At 36.0% G+C, this 23,051-nt stretch overlaps 1 protein-coding gene across 7 annotated transcripts in view; it reads left to right on the top strand.

Moving 5' to 3' along the window:
- TASP1 (taspase 1) overlaps positions 1–23,051 on the top strand; it is a 321,618-nt gene that overhangs the window by 113,593 nt on the left and 184,974 nt on the right. For 6 of the 7 annotated variants that reach the window (XM_055345390.1, XM_055345382.1, XM_055345355.1 and 3 more), the window contains one exon: positions 498–576. In XM_055345390.1, the coding sequence (XP_055201365.1) occupies positions 498–576 (79 nt within the window). The remainder of the gene's footprint in view (positions 1–497; positions 577–23,051) is intronic. The other variant, XR_008667003.1, reaches the window with a different exon arrangement.

Raw genomic sequence — 23,051 nt, 5'->3', positions numbered from 1 at the left:
ATAATGCCATTTACTTGGTGTAACCATTTACTTGGGCAACCTCAGACCACTGAATCAGAAGTATCGGGGAATCACAGTCTTATCACCAAGCTTCTCTAGCAGTTTGATATATACCTAGTTTGAGCACTATTTTAAGGCAGCCACAATGATTTCAAGGAGCTAGAAGAGAAGAATTTGTCAGAACTAGCTGACAAACTACAGTAGGGAAAAGGTTGTTCAAGGAAGAAAAAACTATTGTTGATGAGAGTCGAAGAAACTTTCTTTTGCTATTTTCTGAAAAATTTTAGATTAATACAGTAGTTGAAAATATAGTTTAAATACTGTTAGGACCATTGTTTGGGGGGTCTTACGCAGCCTCTGGTATTATTTCCCAGTTGATATGAATTGTTATTAAACCAGTCTTTATTAGATAGGTATGATTTTGTCTTCTGTTGAAAGCAAGTAATTACATATAATATTTTTGAAATACACTGTATATCTATTTTCTCTTTTCCCAGGCTGCTCTTTATGGATGTGGATGCTGGGCTGAAAATACTGGAGCTCATAATCCCTACTCCACAGCTGTGAGTACCTCAGGTATTTGCTGCTTTCATGACCATTTTTCATAACTGCAACATTGTAGGTCACTTAATGATTGAAAGTATTTTTATGTAAATGCTATGCTGAGACACTGTATAGACAAGAGCATTTATGTATGAAAGGTCTTTGATATGTGGGAGCTTTTAAGGATTCTTTCACAGTGTAAATGTCCCAGTGTAAATGTTTTGCTAACATTTCATTACAACTCTGTAGTTAACTATAACAGTTATATTTTTAATGTTTCTTTTTCTCTAGTGACTCATGATAGTTCCAAACTTAGATCACAAAAGATACAAAAGTAACAAGGTATTTCAAAAACTAAGATAATCTTTTGAATAATATGTTGGTATAAAATATAAAGTGTATTTCAAAATGTGTCTACATATACATGTATTTAGACATTTTATTTATTTATTTGGGAAAGACAGCAAGAAAGTGTATGCACACAAGCCAGAGGAGGGGCAGAAGGAGAGGGAGAAGCAGATTCTCCAATGTTCAGGGAGCCCAACGAGGGGCTTTATCCTAGGACCCTGAGATCGGGACTTGAGCTGAAGTCAGATGGTTAACGGATTGAGCCACCCAGGTGCCCTCAAAATGTGTATTTTATGACATCTACCCCTCTACACTTTTTCCCCCCTCTACGCTTTTAATTAAATGTAGGCCCTCTTTTTATATCTGTGTTAGAAGTCATTATCATTTAGAAATTGTATGTAGTGTTTGTGTATGTGTGTGGAGGGTGGGAGTTTAATGGGTAGAATGGTTGTCTAGATCCAGGTTTTCATATGCTTGTGCCAGTTGTACTTGAAGCCTTTTCTCTCAATGTGGTAATATGCGTGGTTGACAAAATAATATTGGTTCATCCCCTTTGCTGTGTTATCTCTCAAGTTATGGCCCTAGGCTTTCTCCTCCATATCCTCAGGCCTTATCAGGAGGATGGATATGGCTGCCTTTCCTTCTTTTCTTCAGTTTCTTGCCACATTGGTTTCTGTATCGTCATACTAACACACTACCCAGTCCAATCCAGCCCTCTTTTCCTGCTTACTCTTGACTTTGTGATCCCTGTTACAGGTAGCTCTATGCTTTTGTAGCATTGATCCTGGAACTCTCTTGGTTTGTCCTGCTTCTCTGACCTACTCCATCCTGACTCTCTTCACAGACTCTTCCCATTGCTATCAGCTCTAGATTTGGGCGTCTCTTGGTTTTTCTTCATTTTACTGTATATGCTTTCTCTTGGTGATTTGGTATTATTGCTGTTCTTCTGATTTCAGCAGTTATCTCTTAGGATATTTGCTTCCATGTCTATCTCTTCTGGACCTTTCTCTGTAGGTCTACATGAGTCTTTTTTTCTGATTTCCTGTTGGACATGTCCCTCTGGGTGTCATCTGTGCACATTAGATTCAGAAGGCTCAATGAAATGCCTTATTCATTAATCACATCCCTTAGCCACCAAATTTCTCATATGTTCCCTCTCTCTTTTCTTGCCATCACTATCCTATTCTTTGTTCAGACTTGAAATCTTGGTACCATTTTCAGGTTTGTTGCTTCTGTCCATTTCCTTGCATCAGTGGAAAAATAATTGTGTGTCACTGATCTATCAGGTGAAGTCCAAACACGAATTAATGTTGAACCTTAACCATACTAATATAATTGGCAAAAAATTGATTTTAATTCTTTCAATTTTGAAGAGATGAGTATAATATGAGTTAATTTTTTAAGAGATTCTATTTATTTATTTATTTATTTGAGAGAGAGAGCATAAGCAAGTAGGGTGAGGAACAAAGGGACAAGCAGACTCTGCATTGAGCACAGAGCCCACCATGACCCCGAGATCACCACCTGAGTCAGACACTTAACCACCTGAGTCAGACACTTAACCTACTGAGCCACCCAGAGGCCCCAATATGAGTTAATTTTTAATTTAATATTGATAGCACATGAAAATTTCTATGCATAATATTTAGGAATTAGCTTGTGTACATAATTAAGTATGACCCTATGTCTATAGAAAATTGTGGTATTTGAGCAAACTAAAGTCTTAAAAAGATAATTCATTGTTTCATTTTTATTTTCCAAAAGACGTATTAGTGTCATATGTGGTGTATTGACTTTATTTTTGGTCAATATGTTATTCATTGAGTTGATTACAATTGTTTAAGTGTTATTCTCATATCTAGATGTTTGGAGACTTGGATTCTTCTTTAAGCTGAAATCCTGAAAGCCTGCCTGACTTTGTCACTTTGGAAAGGAAATTCATTCTCTTTGGGATTGTCCACCTCTTTCCTTTTTTTAAACTGGTAATGTGGAAGTTGGAATAGGAATACATTTCATCAATTTGATTATATTAAGTAGAATGTCAGTGGGTGGGTAAAGCTAAAATTGTAAAATTAAGGTCTTTTTCCCTTCCCCTTGGATATTTCCTCCTTTGCACATCTTGTATTAGCTGAAAATAGTTTCACATGACTAAAGATAACTTTAGGTTTCTAGTTCATGACATCCAGTGCAGCTTTTGAGCTTGAATGCCCAATTTGTCCTGTTGTATCCTTCTGAAGTTTAAGGACTAACTGTCATCAGCCCTCATAACTTGAGAATAATAGAGCAAGTTTTTAGTTCCTTCCATCCCAGGGACTTTGTGTGATTGCTTCAGTATTGTTTCTCCTGGGGCTCTTGCTATGAGGTTGACAATGGAAACACATAGCAGAGTTGGGTGACCAAGTCAGAAGAAAGGTGGTGCACACAGAATTTTGCAATTGTTTGGCCAAAATAAAACTGGTGCCTTAGGCTGTTGTAGAAAATTTAGAGACCTAGCCTACATTTTAGGTTTATAGTTCTTGGAAGGTGATAATTGAAAGGCAGAGTGAAGATAGTTATGGCCAGGGTAGGGCTCTCCCAAGGCCAGACAGGCAATTTGATCATTAACCTGAGGGATAAACTCTAGCATCTTGTCGTCATCATTGGGTGCGGAGGAATGAATGGGGAATGGGGAAGAGTAGTGTGGCAGGAATTGGCCATGGAAACTCTGACTAATGTTCTGGCATCATGGATTTTGTCTAGCTAGGAAGGCAGCAGAGTAGACACCTGGGTTCTTGTGCAGACTCACTCACTGGCTGAGACATTGTCACAGGGTTATTTGTAGAGCAGGAATACCTGCTATTAATATTAATCTAAAAATTAATCTATTAATACCTTAATATCTGTGGGTATTGAATAAGTTGACATATGGAAGGCACTTAGCATACTTCTTGGCTTAGATTAGTAGTTCAGTACTTAACTGTGTATCGTTGAATCTAAGTCACGATCTTTTATAAGACAAACTATTATTTAAAAAATATTGGTTGATTCATATTTTTTATTGTAGTAAGAGCACAATATGAAATCTATTTTCTTAACAAATTTTTTAATGTATAATACAGTATTTTTAACTTTAGGCACAATACTGTACAACATATACCCTGAACTTATTCATCTTGCATTTCTGAAACTTTATGAATTTTTTTATTTTTGGAGAGGGAGGGGAGGGGGTGGGCACAGGGAGAGGGAGAGAAAGAATCTTAAGCAGACTCCATGCCTAGTGTGGAGCCAGATATGGGGCTTGATCTCACAACCCTGAGATCATGACCTGAGTGAAACTCAAGAGTCGGATGCTTAGCTGACTGAGCCACCATGTGCCCTGGAGCTTCATGAATTTTTAGTATCAACTCCCCATTTTCTCCTTCCTCCAGTACCTAGCAATCACCATTCTACTCTTCTGTGAGTTTGACTATTTTAAGTGCCTTATATAAGTGGAATCATGCAGTATCTATCCTTCTGTGACTGACTTATTTCACTTTGAATAATGTCTTCAAGGATTATCCATGTTGTTGTATGTGGAAGGATTTTCATTGTTAAAGTTGAATAATATTCCAATATATATATATATATATACCACATTTTCTTTATCCATTTATCTGATGATACATGTCGGCCATTATTAATAATGATGATGTGAACATGGAGGTGCTGATATCTCTTCAAGATCTTGATTTCCAGTTCTTTTGGATAAGTATCCACAGGTGGATTTGGTGGATCATATCATAGTCCTATTTTTAAGTTTTTGAGAAACCTCCATACTGTTGTCCATAGCAGCTGCACCATTTTGCTTTCTCATGAATAGTGTACAAGGGTTTGAATATTTCTGCAGCCTCACCAACCTTTATTATCTCTTGTCCTTTTAATACTAGCCATTCTAATAGATATGAGGTGATGTCTCATTGTGATTTTGATTTGCACTTCCCTGATGATTAATGAGATTGAACACCTTTTTTATGGACCTGGTGGCCATTTGTATGTCTTTGGAGAAATGTCTGTTCAAGTCCTTTGCTGATGTATTAATCTTACTATTTGTTTTTTTTGTTATTGAGTTTTAAGAGTTCCTCCTATCTTTTGGATATTACCACCTTATCAGATATATTATATGGTTCATAAATATTTTCTTCTATTGTATAGATTGCTTTTTTATTTTGTTGATTGTTTCTTTTTCTGTGCAGAAGCCTTTAGTTTGACTTAATCCCACTTACCTATTTTTGCTTTTGTTGTCTATATGATTAGTGTCATATCCAAGAATATAACCCATATAAGATACATATACCAAGAGTGGGGAGAAGACTGTCAATTATAGAATGACAGACTTCTTTCTCATCACTTAACACATGGTTGTTGCTTTACAAGAAAATAAAGAATTTGGGGATTTTCCTCTGAAAGTCCCCAAGAAATATTCGCTGCACTGATAACAAAGTCATGTTCCATTGCTATTTGCATGCCTTTCTATGTTCATAATTTTTGTTTCAATCCTATATCATACTGTAATCCTTTTGAACATAGGGTAAATGACAAACTCAAAACTTGTAGTTCTAACATGGCACATAACTCAATGGAAGGGTCAGCAACTGGAACAGCTTACCTACTTCTAGAGGCAGTGGTAGCTATCTATGTCACAGCTGCAGCTTGGAGAGCAGCACAGGAGGATGCCATCAGTTATAATGTATGTACTGATTTCAGAAAATATTCAATGTGGAAAAAAATACTTTAGAATTGATAAACTATAATAAAAGCTTTTCTTATTCTCAGCTTTATGTGTGTGTGTGAAAATAACAATTTATTTTAGGCTTTCTTAAGCAGTGACATAAGCTCTTGAGAAAAGGGGATCTGTGGGTATATTTGTGTTTCCTGAGTACCTGGCACAGAATTTTGCACTGAGTAAGTGCTTACTAGACAAATTAAAATTAAGACAAATGATGATTATTATAATCAAAGTTGCCAAGAGACTGGAACCTAATTATTCCAGTCACTAAAAAGAATGGATAATTATATAAATGTGACAGAGGTACTAATTATTGCTACAATGGCAGTCATATTACAATATATAAATGTATCAAATTAGCATGTTGTACACCTTACATTTACACAATGTTATATGCCAAATCTATTTGTTAAACAAAAGAAATGTGTATGTGATTTCTCCCTTTTCTAGAAGACTGGTTGTCATTTCAAAAAGATTATTCACCATGCAATTTCTTTAAATAGTACTTTAAAATTGGATTTAATTTGCCAAAGTCAGAATCACACATAATTTTTCAGTAACACATCAGATGCCTAATGTAAGATACATCTGTGGTCTTTCTCTGGCTATGGAAAGAAGAGCAGATTGAGGATTAGAAGATCAGAAGGAGGAAAAAAGAGGGGAGATTAAATTTATGCTCTGATTGACCTTAACATTGTTATGCTATTACTTGTCTGTGCAGTATGTTTTTTTCTTAGAATCAGTGAGTCCAGGGGTTATATGGCAGCTGACTAGAGTTCAGGAGACACAGGCTTCAGTCCTCTTCCTTGAAGTGTTTTGGCATGAAGAAAGCTCTGCTACATGGTTTTCTGGTATATGGCCCAGTGATTTCTGACTTTGTAGGTTCTTTGATTTTCTAGGTTTTGGCTCTGGGTAGTTCTAGAACCCTCATGGTGGTGAGAATGTGGCCATGGCTTGCCAAGAGTAGGTTCAAAGTTGGGGTGATAAAAAATGCAAAAAATAAGACCAGGCTTTTGCCTTAATATCTGTGAGCTAGTGATTCTGAGCCAGCCCTCTTCCTCAAAGGCTGGGAATTAATGTTATCCCTTCTTGGTTCTTCAACCTAATGAGCAGCCACAGTCTTCCTCTGCTCCTCTGTGGGAGATTGTCTGTTAAGCCTGAGCTGCAAACCTCTTCCCCAGGGACCTTTCTCAGAGGCACAAGGCAGCCCTCCCTACAAGAGTGGAGTCACATAATGCAGGAGCCAGTGGCTGACCACTGGTGAGACATCCACATGTACTATATAGTCATTGTTCTGGGGTGCAGAAGGAGTGGGGAGGCAGGCAGGAATACATGCTTTTGCTTCCTTTTTAAGAGTAGCCATTACGGGATGCCTGGGTGGTTCACCGGTTGAGCATCTGCCTTTGTCTCGGGGCGTGATCCTGGAGTCCCAGGATCAAGTCCTACGTTGGGCTTCCTGCAGGAAGCCTGCTTCTCTCTCTGTCTATGTCTCTACTTCTCTCTCTGTGTCTCTTATGAATAAATAAATACAATCTTAAAAAAAAAAGAGTAGCCATTATTTCTCTGTAGGATTCTCTGTCACTAGCACTCTTGGTGGCTTAGCCTCCTGATTAATATCCTGAATAAAAACCTTATTTTAGCCAGGACTCTGTGTGTGGGTCACCTAGGGGTTCAGCCTCTCTTCCCACTCTTACCTATTTTTGATCAACCTTTCAAAGTGAAACATCAAGGAGTTATCTGTACTTAAAGTTCAGTATTTTTCTCAGTTCTCTCCTCTCATTTTTCTTTACATCAGTCAGGCCATCCCTCTCTTATCACCACCTCACCAATCTCTTCTTGTCCAGAAAACAATCACCTCCAAAATCCAGTGATCATCTTTTAGTCGTATAAGCTTCCCTTAACAGTTATTTGAATGGCTTATTCCCCCTGGAAGTACTTTCTTTTGTAGACTTCCAGAGTACCACCGCTCTCCTGGTCTTCTTTTTACCCCACTGACTGCTCCTTCTTAGTCTCCTCTGTTAATTCTGCTCATCTTCTTTTTTTTTTTTAATTTTTATTTATTTATGATAGTCACAGAGAGAGAGAGAGAGAGAGAGAGAAAGAGAGAGAGAGAGAGAGAGAGGCAGAGACACAGGCTGAGGGAGAAGCAGGCTCCATGCACCAGGAGCCCGACGTGGGATTCGATCCCGGGTCTCCAGGATTGCGCCCTGGGCCAAAGGCAGGCGCCAAACCACTGCGCCACCCAGGGATCCCCTCTGCTCATCTTCTTGATCTCTAGGTTTTGGACTACCCTGAGACCTAGCCCGTGAACTTCTCTCTCTCTTTGTATACTCACTCTTTCGGTGTTCTCATCCAGTCTAATGGCTAAGTATCATTCACATATCTGCTGATGACTCCCCCATTTTTATCTCTTAACCTGGGCCTCTCCCTAGAACTCAGTTATGTATTTAACTGCTTGTTCAGTCTCCACTCATATGTCTAATAGGCATCTCAAATTTAGCATGTCCAAATATGAGCTCTTGATATTGCATCCCCTCCATCCCTGGTCATGTGCTTCTTTTTCAGATTTTCCACACAGCAAATGGCAACTCCAGCCTCCTACTGGCTTAGGTCAAAATCTTATTAGGCAGTGCTATTCCTGTTACAAAATCTTGTTACACTCAATAAAAATCTTCAGGGGCTTAGGGTAATGAGCAGCTACTTAAAGCTGAAATAAATTGGTATATAATATGTAGGATTGGGAATCATGTCATGAGAAATCTTTTTTTGTGAATTGTAACTTCTAGATGTGAGCATAGATAAAACCCTAACATTTGTAAACATCATCTTAAAAGTACTTGACTCTTTGGATTGTTTGATTGGAAGTTGGTGGGGGAAGACATGTTGTTCATGTATAGATAACAGGGTATTTAAACTACCAACACATTTCTAAGAACTAAAATAATTATCTGGATGGAAATTCTATTCTAAGACTGTTGCTTATTCTAATTATGTCATTTTGTATCTGATAAACTATTAATATATTATTTCCTGCTTTTTACATAAATAAAATCACTGATGGTTCAAAATAATGTAGAATTCTGAATTATGCAAGGTCATTTTCTATGAAACCAGTTCAGTGTGACAGCTTTGGTTATTGTGCAACATAGAGGTCTTAAATGAGTGGATTTTTTCCTAAATGTGAAAACACATGCTCCTTGAAAAGAATCTGGAAAATGAAATGGGTAATTTTGCCATCCTGTGGTAGGTAGTATTAATATTTTTGGTAGATTTCTGATAGATAAAACAAAAATGGCAATACTGCTCAGCTTGTATTATGCTCTATTTAATATTGTATAGTGAAGAATGTGTCATTAAATATTCTTGGAAACATAATTTTAAGGGATGTGAAGGATGTCTTTTAATGCATAGATGAGTGCATGTATTTTGCTCTTATGTAAGATGACTCATAATTGCTCTCATGCTAGGAAACAATACCTATTTTAGAGGCTTTCGCTATAGTCTGGGTATGGTAGAAGAAAAGTAAAGATGTTCTGTGTCCTAAAAGGGCTGAAGTTTATGGCTGTACTTGATAGTGTAGGAAAGTTTCCTATTGCCATTATAGAAATATGTTGAAATATTGGATATGCTAAAGGCTTGCTAGTTCTGAATGGGGTTCTGCTATATCCATTCACTAAGGAATGGGCACTCCAGTGCCTCCCAGAGGGTCACTTGCAGGCACATCGGTGCACCTGATGTGTTGACTGTTGCTGCTGCCATTAGTATATCTTCCTGCCATGTATCCTTCCCCTCAAATCCCGCCAAAACTAGTTGCCTTTAAGTTTAGCACTACCTATCACACTCATATACTCACTGAAATGTCCAGCATCCTATAAGAACTCAGGACATTGTGAAGAATAGTAGATCTTTTTTTGAAAGAGATTATTTAGAGTTGGGTTATTGTGGATAAAACGTTCTTTTTGGTGTTTGTACTTTCTGAGATTTCTTTTTTTTTTTTTTTGCCAGATACTTATTTTGCATTGCTTATTTGCATTGCGTTGTTTTGTGAAAGAATAGACTTCTAATTTTAAAACAGAAGGTGAAGAAATGGTAGAAACAGAAGCATAGGATCAAGTGATAGGTTAAAATGCCAATGCTCTGATCCTTAATGTAATTCTCCTTTTGATTGTTCTCACTTGAGAGAATGCCTTTTCCTTCCTATTGTCGACTACTACCTGCTGTCAGTTAGAGAGGGAGTAAGTCGAGCAACTTGTCAAAGACTTTCTAAGCTCCCTTCATATGGTTCGCAGAAACAGAGCTGGATTTTCATTTCTTCTTTCATTCAACAGGAGTCCCTTTCATGTTTGAAAATTGAAAACGCGTGTTTTTCAGTGTGGAGCGAGGATGTGTGTGCCCTCTGGCACACCTGTTTCTAATTTCCTGACTTGAAAGCATAACCCATCAAAAGGAGCAGAAAAACAATTTCTTTCTGACACGCTGCTTCGTGCTCCTTACTGGACTGAAGGCCTTCGTGGCTTTGCCATCTTAGTTCCCTCTGTAGAAGGTTCTTGTTAGAGGCAGAGTTCACTCAATACAAGCAGTACCTTTTATAGCACAGAGCCATTTTTGGTGTTATTTTGTTGTGGTGGTGGTGGTGCTTTTCAGGTCAGGAAATTTACTTGAAATAAGATTTATTTTAAAAACACAAAAAGGTCTTTAAAAATCTTAAATATTAAAGGTAGCTGGGCAGTGTATGTTGGAACGATATATGTAAGCCGATCAGTGAACCGATTGGCTAGGAATAGGGTTTGGTTGAGCATATGAATGTTTAAATTCCAGAGCGCTGTTTAACATAAATCAAATATTTCCAACGCATTATTTCAGATTTGTGTGTACTTTAAAGTCTTGCCAGCTTAAACGACTGTGAGGCACAATATGTTGACTTTGAGTTTTGTAAATTGATAATTTGTTGCTATGAAAGTTGTACATGGTATAACTCATCACTTTCTGAAGGTGCATAGTATGTCTGATGTTGGCAAGCTGTTATAAAAAAAAAAAATGATGCCCAGGGAATTCAGGGCTTTAGCTCTCAGATGCTTGAAGTACGGATCTTTGGTTCCTCTTAAGGTTTCCCCTGTATATTTTCAGCATAAGGTACATGGTTCTTTAGACACAAACCTTGGTTTGAGATTCCTATTTCTGAGAGTTGTTTGGGATAATAATCTTTTTTTTAAAATTTTTTATTTATTTATGATAGTCACACAGAGAGAAAGAGAGGCAGAGACACAGGCTGAGGGAGAAGCAGGCTCCATGCACCGGGAGCCCGACGTGGGATTCGATCCCGGGTCTCCAGGATCGCACCCTGGGCCAAAGGCAGGCGCTAAACCGCTGCGCCACCCAGGGATCCCTGGGATAATAATCTTAATGATCTATCTTTAGAAACAGTCTCTCAGGCTACTTTTAAAAAACACCTACTCTTTTCACGCTTAAGCATGTATAAATCACCTGATAAAAGGCATATGATGACCCAATGGGCCTGAGGGGGGCTTGGATTCTGCATTTTTCACAAGCTCCCAGGTGATATCAGGGCTGCTAGTTCATAGATCATACTTTAAGTAGTAAGGCAATATTTCTTTCTTTTTTTTTTAATATTTTATTTATTTATTCATGAAAAACACACAGAGAGAAAGGCAGAGACACAGGCAGAGGGAGAAGCAGGCTCCAGGCAGGGAGCCCGTTGTGGGACTCGATCCTAAGACCATGGATCATGCCCTGAGTCAGGGGCAGGCGCTCAACTGCTGAGCCACCCAGGTGTCCTGTAAGGCAACATTTTGATGGGCAGAGTAGTGCTGTCCCCCAGCTGTGCCTTGCCTATAACACACATCATGCAATTTACCAATCTCTTCCCATACTATGTTTTGGTGGATCAAAAGCTAAAGAGATCTGGTATATATCTTAGACCCTAGGTATTCCTGAGAGCATTAACTGTAGAACAAGTTAACTTATGGACCAGCATTGATAAGGGACCACTGAGACAGGATCATTGTGCTGGCAGAAATGTTATTTATGTTTCCAGACTCATCTGAGATGCACCCAGCCCTAGCTGAGGTTCTTGTTGCAAATAGAAGTTGATAAAATTGCTAACTCTAAAAGATGCCAGTAGAAGGGTCAGAAAGACATAATGCTGAATCAAATGTATTTATTTTAACCAGTTCTGTCCATGGTGACTGGTTAATTTGGGCAAAAAGATTTATTGGCAAAGGATAGAAAAAAAGTGTAGATAATGTAAAATGTAGAAACAGCATGCATTTTTATTAACTTGTTATTGAATACATGTCATGGTTCTCATTAGTGAATCACAGTACGATCAAGACACACATTGTGACCAAAGGATACCTTACATTTTTATTTTCAGAATGTTTTCTTCATATCACGAAAAAGTATATTTATTTGTGCGCTGTATTTGTCTTTTGGCTTTGATGAAAAAGATTTTAATAACCACTGTCTAGAAGAAAGCATGGATAGACACATTAAAAAATCTGAGTTAGATACTAAGAAATTAGAGACTTCATTAAAATTCTACAATGGTATTTTAGGTATCCACATTGAATGTAGGAGCAGGTTATATGTTGGTGGCAGTTTAGGGTGCAGGATATTATGGGTTTGGGAATTAGACTTGGGTTTGAATTGTAATGGAGGGAGCAGGTTGTTAGGGTATATCCACCAGTGCCAGGATCAGGACTTTTTTTTTTTTTTAATGGAGAGGAGACAAACATATGCTAAATATCATTGAGATTATCATTTAATACCATTGTATCTCCTGTTGGTTGGGACTCAGTGTTGTACGTTTTGTAATCCTGAGCAGCTCTGTTCACTTCCTTTTCTTCTCTCTGTTCTAGCCCTACATAATAATGTTTTCCTGGTTCTTTATAATACCATGGTAAATTATGTGTTGTAATCTGTCATATTAGTCTTTATTTATTAATGTTGGTGATGATGGATAATAATCTTTAAAAAATATTTAAATTCAACTTGCCAACATACAGTATAATACTTAGTGCTCATCCCATCAAGTGCCCTTCTTAGTGCCCATCACCTGGTGATCCCATCCCTCCACCCCCCTTCCCTTCTGGAACCCTTTTTTTGTTTCCCAAAATTAGGAGTCTCTCATGGTTTATCTTCCTCTCTAATTTTTCCCCACTCAGTTTCCCTCCTCTCCCTTATAGTCCCTTTCACTATTTCTTATATTCCACATATGAGTGAAACCATGTGATAATTGTCTTTCAATGATTGACTTCTTTCACTCAGCATAATACCCTCCAGTTCCATCCACATCGGAGCAAATGGTGGGTATTCATCCTTTCTAATGGCTGAGTAATATTCCATTGTACATATATACCACATCTTCTTTATCCATTCATCTCTTGAAGGACATCATGACTCCTGATGGAATAGTAATCTGCTTGAATTCTGCTATGATGATGTGGTGATGTGTTCTCAGAAATATAAGAGTATTTGCCCCATGTAGCTGAGGTAGGTAGTAAAATTCATGTCAGAGGACAATAAAGATTTAAAATTTACTGAGCATTTGTTTCATCTGAGTTCTTCTTTATCCTTTAAATTTTGATTTGCCTCCACTTTACTTGTTACACTTTCATACTTATGCCAAGGTAAATTTAGTGGAATATAGAAATGTTATATTCTCAACTGAATTATTTTTCATATGTTATATATATCTTCATTTGGTTTGTATTATTTGCTTTGACTTTGCTTCATGTCTTAGCAGCAGTTCCTTCTTTGTAGCTTGTCACATCAGAATTATTTGTATCTGGGTAGAGACTTGGGTTTGTGTACCACTCTGGGCTTTCCTCAGAACAGCTTTTTGCATATTAAACCCTGCCCATGGTCTTCAAGTTCATGGACAGTTCTTAGCAACTTACTATCCTACTATGCGAATTGCACTGGTAAGTTTTATTATGATCTACAAAATAAACTCATACTATAAAGTCCTAGCTTTATCATTTACCTCATTTCTTTATTCCTGTCATTGCAATATAAAAAACAGCACAGTATCTTGAGAAAGGATTGTATGTTCCTTTTTTCTATTCCTGTTTAGAATCTCTTCTCAGAACTCTGATTCATCTTTTAGGATTGAGCTCAGATGTCTTTCTTCTCTTGTCTGCAGTCTCCTTCATTTACTCTCTTCCTCCTTCCCTCACTCAGTCCTGCAGATTTATTTCCTCCATGGTCAGTGGGGCCATAAGATAGCATTATGTGACTTGTATGGTTGTTCTTCATTACAAAGCCTGGGAACTCCTTGAGGAAAAAGCTGGCGGCTCAAGGATATAGTTGGTATTCAATAAATTGAATTTAGTAATCCTTTACCTATTTTTAGGCACTGTCATACAGTCTGATTGGCAAAATGACTTGTTGCCACATTGGTAAACCAGAGCTAGTGCTCCTGCTTGTTTGAGAGCTTTATGTGTTCATGGTAGAGGATCTGTTCTTTTGAAGAGAAGGGTGGTTTAACTAGTTTAGTTTTGATAAAATCTATTATGGTTTTCATACCTTTCCATTACTATAGTAATTAGAGTACTTTGGGCTGCAGGTAGCAAAAATCACAATTTGAACTGGCTTCAACAATAAGAAACAATATGATTTCACATATGAGGAAGTCCAGAGGTAGGTGGATTCCAGGGTTGGTTGGTTCAGGAGCTCCACTGTTGATATCAGGGACCTAGTTCTCTGTCATTGTCATTATTGACTTCTTCCTTAGTCTGATGGCAGAGAAAGGATACTGCATCGCCAGAAAAATTCATCATACAGAAATCTCTAGAGAAAGAAAATATCTTTTTTGGTAGCTCTTTTCCAGGAATGAGGAACATTTTCCTCATTGGCTTTCCAGCAGATCTCTCCTCACATTCTAGTGATTTGCTAATGTTGGATCACATGCCCATTTCCTAACTAATCACTGATGAAAGGGAATTACCTGTCCATAAACCTGTCATGGATACATGATATGCTGTGGGGCACATTGGTGACTGTGGTTGAGGGGAGTAGAAAGCAGAGCAGAATCAGGATTCTGTTAGGAAAGGAGAAGGAAATAGGTGTGCAGGTAACCACCAGTATCCTAACCTGGGCACTTGCCATCATTTTGTGATCAATAATAAGGATGATAATTATAGCTATCACTTGTTGAGCATTTGCTATGGGCAGGCACTATGCTAAGTACTTTTTACATAGTGATTCTCATTTCAAATGAGAAATCTGAGGTTGAAAAGGGTCAAACAGTACACGAGAACCTAGAGAATCTAAATAATCTTCACTCAATGACAGTAGAGAAATATGAAAAAGAAAAGGGGCTACATTGAAATTTAATCAGCTGTTCTACTTAAAATATTATAGGTTGTATTTAAAGAGTTAAAAAATATGCAGTTGTCATTTAAACCTGCCCTTACCAAAGCCATGCCTTTTGCCATTATTTTTGGCTAACACAGAGCTGGCTGTGGAAGATGGATGTTTTTGTTTTGAAAAATCAAATGCAGTAGATTAAAAAAAAACACGCCACCACAAAGTTTGTTTATATCTTCATTTCACTCAAATTGAATAGATGAAATGGGATCTGGCCTTTTTCATATTGTTTATGTTCTGCTTTGCTTCTTGGTTCTGGGGTAGAATTCCTGGTTCGGTTTGAGTTTGTTTTCCCCTCAAGTATCATTTGCAATATTATTGTGTAAATTAATAAGAGAGTGTTTTTATTCAGTAAGCATTGTAATTGTCCTAATAATAATAATAATAATACAATGTTATTTTATCAGCACTATAAAATACTTTTTAAATGCGTGTTCCCTTAACCTCAATCTACTTTTTTTTTTTAAAGTCTAGAGGGTGATTTACATAACTAACCACTGTAATATTTAAAATGAAGGGTCATTTAAGGGTCTCACTCCTTTTCATCTCTTAATATAAGGGCAAAGTTAGATGCTTGATCTGTATTTCATTTATGTGTAATAAAAGGGCCTATGTAAATAAAGTACATGAAATCAAAGGGACTAAAGTTGTTTTTGTTCAATGAAGCTATTTATATAAATGCCATTATTGTGTGTGTGCACGTGTGTGTGTGTGTGTGTGCATGCACCTACTTGCCCACATGGACAGGGATTACACAGAGGACTGAGGAATGATGTTATATCCTCTGATGGATAGCCTCTGATTTTTGTTAGCCATTATACTGCAACACATTAAGTGTTTAATTAGGTGAAGTTACTCAGTCTAAACCAGCCATCTGTAGCTATTTGATTACCTATTGTTGTTAAACAAATCACCCCCAATATTTGTGGTTTAGAAGAACAACCTTTTTCTTATGATTATGTGTGTTGGCTGGTTCTCAAGTGAACAGCTCTTTTGCCAGTTATGCTTGGGTATTCTTCTATGGCTGCATTCAGGTGATGGCTTAGCTAGATGTCTGTGACAGCCTTCTCACATGGCTGGTGCCTTGGTAGGACAATGGAAGGTTGGGCTCAGCTGATATGTTGGAATGCTTTGGACTTGCTTTCTTCCCACATAGTATCAGGGCTTCTTTCTCTTTAATGCGGCCTCTCCAGCAAGGTAGCTGGACTTCTTACATAGTAGTTCTGGACTCTCAAAGTGCAAAAGGAAAAGCTGTCAAGTGTCCTTAAGGCTTAGGATTGGGGCTAACATTCTACTTGTTAAAGTGAATCATACAGCCAGTCCAGATTCAGTGTAGGAAAAGGGGAACACAGAAGGGTGTGAATACCGGGGAGCTTTGTTCATTGGGGGCCATCTTTGGAGATTAGCTACCATAGTAACTTTTTTTTTTTTTTTTTGAGTAACCATTTTCCCTTTGAGAATCTAAAAACTATGGATTCTCTCCCTAGAAACATGCCCATGAACACATTACCTGCATAAATGTATACACAATTCTAGTAAAATTTCATGGTGTCATAATCATGGATTGCTCAGCTTAAGTATCCCTGGTCTAACTCATAAAGTTTAGGAATTAATTAACTCTTAAGTTAGTGATTTAAATAGTAATTTTATTATTTTAAAGTAGCTGAATAAAATTCTGTTCTACAAAATAAATCATTCTCTAAAAATTCTATTCAATAAAATTGTTTCAGTTTCTTAGAATGACCATTGAGTTGTTTCCTGGTTTTTGGTTTTGTTTTGTTTTGCTATTCAAATGACATTGATTTTCATGTGCATAGTGTTTGTATACTTGTCTGTTTCCTTAACACAATTCCTGGAAATGTACGTTATGACTCAAAAGGATTGGACATTTTTAAGGATTTTGGTAGATATGGACTGATTATCTCATCATTTCTCTTATTAAGAACTAAGCATTTTTAAATTGTGTTATTGAGTATATATAAAAGAATGCATCATATGTAAGTTATGAAACATAAAAATGAAATCAAACCCCTTAAACTTTTATCACCAGCTTAACATGAACATTAGTAATTGTATTATATCTACTCCTATCTCTTCTGAAACATCTGCCTCTCCTCCAAAGATAACCACTATCCTGGATTGTGTATCATTCCCTTTTTTTGAAAAAAAAAAAAAAAAGTTTAAAATGTATGCAACCTAAGCAATGTATTTCTTAGTTTTATGGTTTTTATTGAGCTATAGGAACATAATATTATGGTATATAGTTCTCTGTGGCTTGCTTCTTTTGTTAAATATTATGTTTTTATAGTATTTGTCCAGAAGGTTGCTCTATAATTCTAGTGCATTTCTCTTAACATTTGTATAATACTCCCTTGTGTGACTATATCCCAGAATTCTATGATTTCTTCTGCATTTATTGGCTGTAATTATTCTAAAAAAGAAAACCTTTTCTTCATCATCTATTTAGCTACCAACAGATATAGTTTATACAGGAAAGACAGAAAAGATGCTCAAGTCTTTTTATTTACACATCAGTTTTCAAAATAATGAATTGATGCTCAGGTAATTTCCTAAGATGTGCAACTAGGTCTTATTTTATTAGACCTAGTTTTTTTTAAGGCAGAATTTGTTTTTTAAATCTACATTTATTTGTTCATATGTGAAATTGTCAATTTGTAGGTTTTTATGTATTTTATGTATTTCAGCCCATTGCATTCATTATTGTTTTTCCTTTTTTTTTTAGAAATGCTGACATTATAAAGAATTCTAAATACAGCTGTGTATTTAGAAGTTAAAAGTTACATGCACATTTAAGATTGTTGTATCTTCTGAATAAATTGATAATATTATTGTTATAAAATATCCTCCCTTATCTCTAGATAGTCCTCTTTGTTTCAGTTACTTTGTTTAACATTGACACAGTCACACCAGCTTTCTTAATGCTTAGTGCTTGTCTGGGGTATCATTTTCCATAATTTTACTTTTAGCTTATCTTGCTTTTTATATGAAATTATGTTTCTTATAAACAAACGGGGTCCCTCCTCTTTTAAAATTAATCCAGATTCATAATCTGAGCCTTTTACATGGAGTGTTTAGTCCATTTACAATTAATGTAATTATCTATTTAATTGGGCAAAATTTTACCATTTTGCTTTTCATTTTCTACTTGTTCTTTCCTTTCTTTGTTCTGTTCTTTTCCTGTTTTCCTTTGGGTTGGATATTTTTTAGTAGTTCATTTTTTTCTTTATTAGTATTTTGTTCTAATTTGACATACTATGATTTTTTGTAGTTGCCCTAGAGATTATAATATATATCATTAATTTACCATAGTCGACTTTAGAGTAATAATATTTTACTCCAAAAACAATGTAAGATCCTTTTAACAGGATAAAATCATTATTTCTTTTCCATCCTTTGAGTTTTAGCATATATTTTATTTTATTTTTAACATATATTTTAATGTTTATATTATAAACCCCACAATGTATTATCTTCATTTTTACTTTTATTTTTTTAAAGATTTTATTCATTTATTCATGAGAGACACACAGAGAGATCGAGATTGAGAGAGAGAGAGAGAGAGAGAGGCAGAGACACAGGCAGGGGAAGAAGCAGGTTCCATGCAGGGAGCCTGATTTGGGACTCGATCCCGGGACTCCAGGATCCTGACCTGGGCTGAAGGCAGGTGCTAACCCACTGAGCCGCCCAGGGATCCCTACTTTATTTTTTAAAATTATTTTTACTTTGAATGGTCTGTTATCTTTCAAAGAAATTCGCACAGAAATATACATATGCAAGCATACTTAATAACCTTTTCAAAAAAGATTTTATTTATTTATTTGATAGACTGAAAGACAGCAAGCATAAGCAAGGACAGTGGCAGAGGGAGAGTGAGAAGCAGGCTTCCCACTGATAAGAGAGCCCTACCCAGTGCTTGATCTCAGGACCCTGGGATCATGACCTGAACTAAAGGCAGATACTTAACTGACTGAGCCACCCAGGTGCCCCACTTAATGGCTTTTTAAAATTAATTTTTTTTTTATCCAACTGGCTCCTCTTTTCGATGCTCTTTATTCCTAATACCAAACTAATACCAAACTTCTTGTATTATTTCTTTTTAGTCTAAAGAATGCTCTTTAGTATTTTTATAGTTTGGCTTTGCTGGTGATAAGTCTGTCATCTTTATCTGTCTGAAATGTCTTCATTTCCCTTATTTTTGAAGGTTATTTTCCCAGCACAGAAAATTCTGTGTGACTGTTCTTTTTTTCTTCAGCAATTTAAAAATTTAAAAATATTATTCTGTTATGTTTTTCAATTCCATTGTTTCTGGTGGGAAGTTTTATAATTGTCCTCTTGTGTGTAATAGATCTTTTTTCCCCCTATATATTTTTAATATTTTACCTTTGGTTTTCAGCGGTTTGACTATGATGTCCCTGTGATATTTTTCATATTTATCTTTCTTAGGCTTTGCTGAGGTTCCCAGGTTATTGAGTTGATTTCACTTGTCAAGTTTGGAAAATTCTCAGCCATTATATCTTCAGATATTTCTTCTGTCTTGTCCTGTCTTCTACTTCTGGGACTGCCATTATATGCCTTTGGTATTCTACAGATCTGGGGCTCTTTGTTCCCTTTTTAGCCATTCTTTTTCTTTTTATGTTTCAGTTTGGGTAATTTCTCATGACTACTATTAAGTTCACTGATGTTATTTTTTTGCTGTCTCTTATTCTAAGTAATAGAAATGCATTCTGTTGAATGCATTTTCATTTTTGATACTGTATTTTGTATTTTATTTTATTCATATTTGAATATGTTCTCTGTGGAGATTTCCCACATTTTTATGAAAATTTACCTCTTTTCTAATAAATAATTACATAAAATAATTATTCTAGTTATTTAATGTTCTCATGTGATAATTCCAACATTGGAGCCATTAGTTGCCTGTTTATATTGACTATTCCTTCTCTTGTGTATAGGGCACATTTCTTGCCTTTACATATGTTCATAATCATTCACTATATGATAAACATTATGGATGGAACATAGACAAGATTAAAGAAAATATTTGCTACTAAAAAGGAGCACATTTCATAATCTAGTGCAGAGGATTGAGTCAATCTCATTTACAATTGACATATTAAAGAGTTTAGAATCATCATATTTTTTTGCTGGTAAAATTGTTCTATCTTTTGTTAATAAAAGCCCCTTTAAGTTGAATTCATTTCTCTTTGACATAGCTATCTCTGATAGTTTCCTTGCTTTTAGATAGAACAGGATATGTCAGACTCCTCTTCGACACTGCTTTAGCCAGGTCCAGAACTAGTTGTTTCTCCAAGAATCCTTATTTCTTACAGGAAATATGATTCTAACATGATAGTCTAGTTTCGGTATTTTTCACTGCAATGTCCAAGTTAGCCTCTGGGTAATGATAATGTCATTGTTTTATGGAGTTCACAGTTCTAGCAGAAGGCCTTTTTATTGGAAATCAAAATGAAAGTTTAGCTTCCTGGTTTTTAATCATATGCTTGTAGATTTTTAAATAAAGTCTTAGTTGTGTGGATTCTTAATTTGGGGTTTGTGGCCTCTATGGAATCTATACATGGGTTTTCATGGAAAATTCCCTGAATTTCCTGAGACTGTTTAATTTTAGGCAAAGATATCTCTCATGCCCTAGCAAGCATAGTCTTAATCAACTTTTGAATAAAATTATAATAAATTTCTTGACTAAAAGTTTAAGAAAGTAATACAAATGAATGTATTTTCTTGTTTAGCATTATTTCTTAATGATGTCAAATGAAAACTTTGAGAGTCGCTAAACTATATTATTTGCCTTTTACTACATGTCTTATTTGAGATGGTTTACTATTTTGCTCTTCCTTTTTTTTACTTATATGATTTTTCTGCTAGTTGTTGGTAGGATATCTTTAGGACCTTTTTTTTTTTTTAACTGTTATTCCTTAAATTCTACTCTGGTCTAGACAAATGAATATGATTATCATTTTCCCCTTTCACCTTCAGAACTTTTGTGTCTTTCTCAAGTCTTGACACTGTGTTGACTAGAGAAAGGGATAAGCAGTGACTGGTGAGCAGACTTAAAACTTTCCCCCCATGATACTTCGTGAGGCCTCCAAATACTGAATGTTGTTTTAAAACTCTGAATAGAGCTTTAAAACTGATGAAATGATTTATATTGCTTCTCCTTTGTACAGAGGAATTTATTGAGAAATAACATCAACTCAGACTTCCTTTTTCAGTTTCTAAAGAGGCTGTGGCCATTCAAATCACCCCTATAAATTGCTTCTAAATTTTGTCATTAAGAAAATTATTATTTGAATGTTTAATATATATGGTCAGCTTAGTAGTTACAGGTTAAATTTACGAGATAGTATAACTGCCTTGCTTACATTCTTTCTGTTTGTGGGCTTTGTAAATATATATGTAATCAGTGTGTGTACTGAAATATTTATTTTACATTACATCTACAATAATGTAGATGTTTATAGCCATATCTTGGCTTTTTTTTACTCATAAAATGCACACTATAGCCTTGATGCAAAATGAAATCTCCAACTTTAATACTATTCCTTTGGGACTTGCTTAGTAATTGTTCCTAGGATGTTATCTTTAAATGGGAGCTATCTACAGGCCTAACTGCTGCTATCAAAATTTGTTGTGCTATTTATCTGCAGGTAATTGTTACTTTGATCTTGGCCATGGACTTAGTTTTTTGAGGCTTTTGAGTTTTTCATGATTTCTGGACCATCATGGAACAAGCATGTTACTTAGAGTTACAAGACTTGGCTGTTATCTTTGGTTTTCCAAATTACTTTTCTTATTTGTCCAGTGGGTGTGGCAATACCTTCCTTACAAGTTAATTGTAAAACCTTAATAAGGTGATATTTGTGAAAGCCCCAGATATACACAGTAGTTGATCAATTGATGGTGAGTCAGTGAGTCATGACCTTTTATTTTCCCCTTAAAAATAAATTTCTCTTGTTGAATTTAACCTAAATATATTATTTTATTAATTAACAGCACTTTGTAAGTGAATGCTGCCACTCATTTCTCATAAGTTGTCTGTTCATTGCAAGCCTCTTAACTAAATTTTAACTGGAATGTTACTGAAGTTCTGAAAGTACTTAGAGCTATAAAATTTTTTCTTATGAGGAATTTAAGACCACTTAAACTAAGCCATTTATTTTTTTCCAGTGAGGAAACTGAGGCATGGAGACCTTCAGTGACTTATATCACGTTCCACATCTGGAGGTGATTCTCCTCATCTGTGGTTCTTCTCTCTAATGGAACAGGATTCTGGGTAGAAGGCATAGAAGAGCATCAAACATTACAAACAGTGATGCTTCTTTTATGGCTACTGCCCTAACGAAGTCTTCAAATGTAGATAAGTCTAATGCTTATGCATGTAGTATATTTCCCAAACAAAAGTAACAGTAGTGATAGAATTTTAGAGGCTCCCTCATAGCTAAGAATACCACTTGTAGTGAGGTAGTTTTCTTCTCTGATATTTTTCCTTTTTGGTACCATTTGTCCCAGGTGGTCTAATCAGAGTGTTGTAGTTTAGAGAACTAAATTTAGAATATATAGATCAAAAAGCAAGATACTGTTTTATTGGAATGAATATGGGGTACACACCCACTTTGGGATGTGACTTTGACAAAGGGAGGAGCAAGGGAAAGAACGGGTGGCTCAAGTTTTGGGAAGGGATGCCTCTGTGTTAACCACAGACTCTTTCTGACATGGCAGATTGGATAAAGGTTTTTCACTACTCATTTTTGTTGGGTCTTTTTCCTTTGTTTTTTAATTTGTGAAAGTATTGACATTCACAGAACTGGAACTCTTCTCATTTATGTAGCTACCTCTTATTCAGATGGTTGAATCCTTTGTGGTTTGGTTATACTTTGCCAATAAAATTGATAATATTGATAATACTAGTAATTTTCAGGCAGTTAGTATATGTAGCATATGCCAAGTACTATGCTATAGATGAGATGTTTTCCTATGTTTAATTATA

Source organism: Nyctereutes procyonoides, unplaced genomic scaffold (genome assembly GCF_905146905.1).
Source record: "Nyctereutes procyonoides isolate TBG_1078 unplaced genomic scaffold, NYPRO_anot_genome, whole genome shotgun sequence".
NCBI classification, from domain to species: domain Eukaryota; kingdom Metazoa; phylum Chordata; class Mammalia; order Carnivora; family Canidae; genus Nyctereutes; species Nyctereutes procyonoides.
This window is presented reverse-complemented; position numbering and strand designations above follow the sequence as displayed.